The sequence below is a fragment of the Emiliania huxleyi genome (genome assembly GCF_000372725.1).
Source record: "Emiliania huxleyi CCMP1516 unplaced genomic scaffold EMIHUscaffold_354, whole genome shotgun sequence".
NCBI classification, from domain to species: domain Eukaryota; phylum Haptophyta; order Isochrysidales; family Noelaerhabdaceae; genus Emiliania; species Emiliania huxleyi.
Genome location: NW_005199324.1, coordinates 81,105 through 82,800, shown reverse-complemented (window position 1 = coordinate 82,800; position 1,696 = coordinate 81,105). Strand labels below are relative to the sequence as shown.

The following is a 1,696-nucleotide window of genomic DNA, read 5'->3' as shown; positions in this document are numbered from 1 at the left end:
CAGGCCACTCTCAGGCCCTACATGCTACAAGCATCAGATCACCCATTTGGGGACGTTTGACATCGTGATTTTTCCGGAAATTTTCTTTTTCTGCCGTGAAAATTCCAGCGTGAAGAGAGGGGAAAACCCGACGGGAGGGCCCAGACCTACCCTACCTACCCCGTGATGAGGGCCGCCCAAGCAAAAAAAGAATACACCTGGTATCGAATCTAAATAATGTGTATTTCACAGACCTTGTTATTGACAAGAAAATACTTTCCTTTGCGCTGGTCTATGAGAGGTTGAGGTGCGAGCCCTGGAGGCCCTGGGGATGGGGGGAGACTACCCGCGGGCCTAGAAGGCCCGCGCGCAGGTTCACAGCCTTGTTATTGAGAAGAAAATACCTCTTATGGCGCTGTGCGCTGGCCTGTGAGAGGTTGAGGTGCTTCACAGCCTTGTTATTGAGAAGAAAATACCTCTTATGGCCTGTGTTCACACCGAGCAGCGAGGAGCGGCTGCGGCTCTGCTTGCGGATGGGCCTCTCCATCGTCCCGCTCCCAAAGCGAATCAAGAGCCGGAAGCACGCGAGGAAGGTGACGAGCGAGTACCACCGCATCACCGAGCGGCTTCACCACACCACGTCGAGCGACGAGCGCGCCAAGTGTGCTGCGGAGCTGCAGGCGATCGGCGGCGTGGACGCATACCAACAGGCATCCCAGTTCAACACCGCCCTGCACTCCACCAGCCGCTGGGTCGCGCGGCGGCTTCGCGCCCACGGCGTCCTCGCCGCCGGCAAGCCGCCGCCTCACGTGCTCGAGATTGGCGCAATCAACACGCAGCTGCTCGACACGCCGGGGCTGCACGTCCGTGCGCTCGACCTCAACTCGCAGGATGCGCGCATCGAGCAGCGCGACTTCCTGACGCTGCCTCTCGGCGGTGCATTGGAGGCAAGCGGCGCCTCGCGGCCGTACGACGCACTCGTCTGCTCGATGGCGCGCTGCTGATACAAACCGCAGCTCCCAGAGAAAGCCAGCGGTGGCGAGCGCGGCGAGGTGTGTGGAGTAGGTGCTCAACTGCGTGCCGGACGCGCGGCGCCGCTTCGACATGCTCGTGTGCATGCGGGGCCAGCTGCGGGTGGGCGGCCTCTGCTTTGTCGTGCTGCCCGGCTCGTGCCTCTCCCACTCGCCTCCACCCTCACCCCTCACCCTAAGACGAGCCCCCCCTCACCCTAAGACGAGCCCCCCCTCACCCTAGGCTCGTGCCTCGCCCACTCGCACACCCTCACCCACGACTCGTTCGCCGACTGCCTGCGCGGCGTCGGCCTGGCCCCTGACCTTGCCGCCGAAACACCCGCCTCGGCCAAGCTCGCCTACTTTGAGTGTGCCGCAGGCGCGCACCGGCGCCGCCCGCCTCCGCTGACCCTCCCCGCCCCTGCTGCCGCCTCCCCGGCCCCTCCCGGCGAGTGCACCGCCCACCCGCTCTCGCCACTAGCCCGCCCTTCGCCGCCCACCCCGCCCAGGGCCGCCTCTCCCTGCCCGCGCAGCGCCCGATGACCCCCGCGTAAGCAGCGTTCAATCACGATACCAATATTTCTTCCTGATACCTCATCGCCCTCGGATGCTGCGTCGTGAGGTTCATCTGTTCTATCGTACCGAGCCCGGCCCTCTTGCCGAAAATTCCTCGGTGCCGCTTCCCTTTGATCTTCGTGGCCCCCTTG

General features: G+C 64.0%; 1 protein-coding gene across 1 annotated transcript; it reads left to right on the top strand.

Annotated features, from left to right (window-relative positions):
• Nucleotides 1–512: 512 nt before the first annotated feature.
• Nucleotides 513–983, top strand: EMIHUDRAFT_242230 (hypothetical protein; the record flags this gene model as incomplete). The annotated part of the gene is made up of 1 exon (XM_005772647.1): nucleotides 513–983. One exon carries the CDS (start codon nucleotides 513–515, stop codon nucleotides 981–983), a length of 471 nt encoding a protein of 156 aa, XP_005772704.1.
• Between the last annotated feature and the right edge of the window lie 713 nt (nucleotides 984–1,696).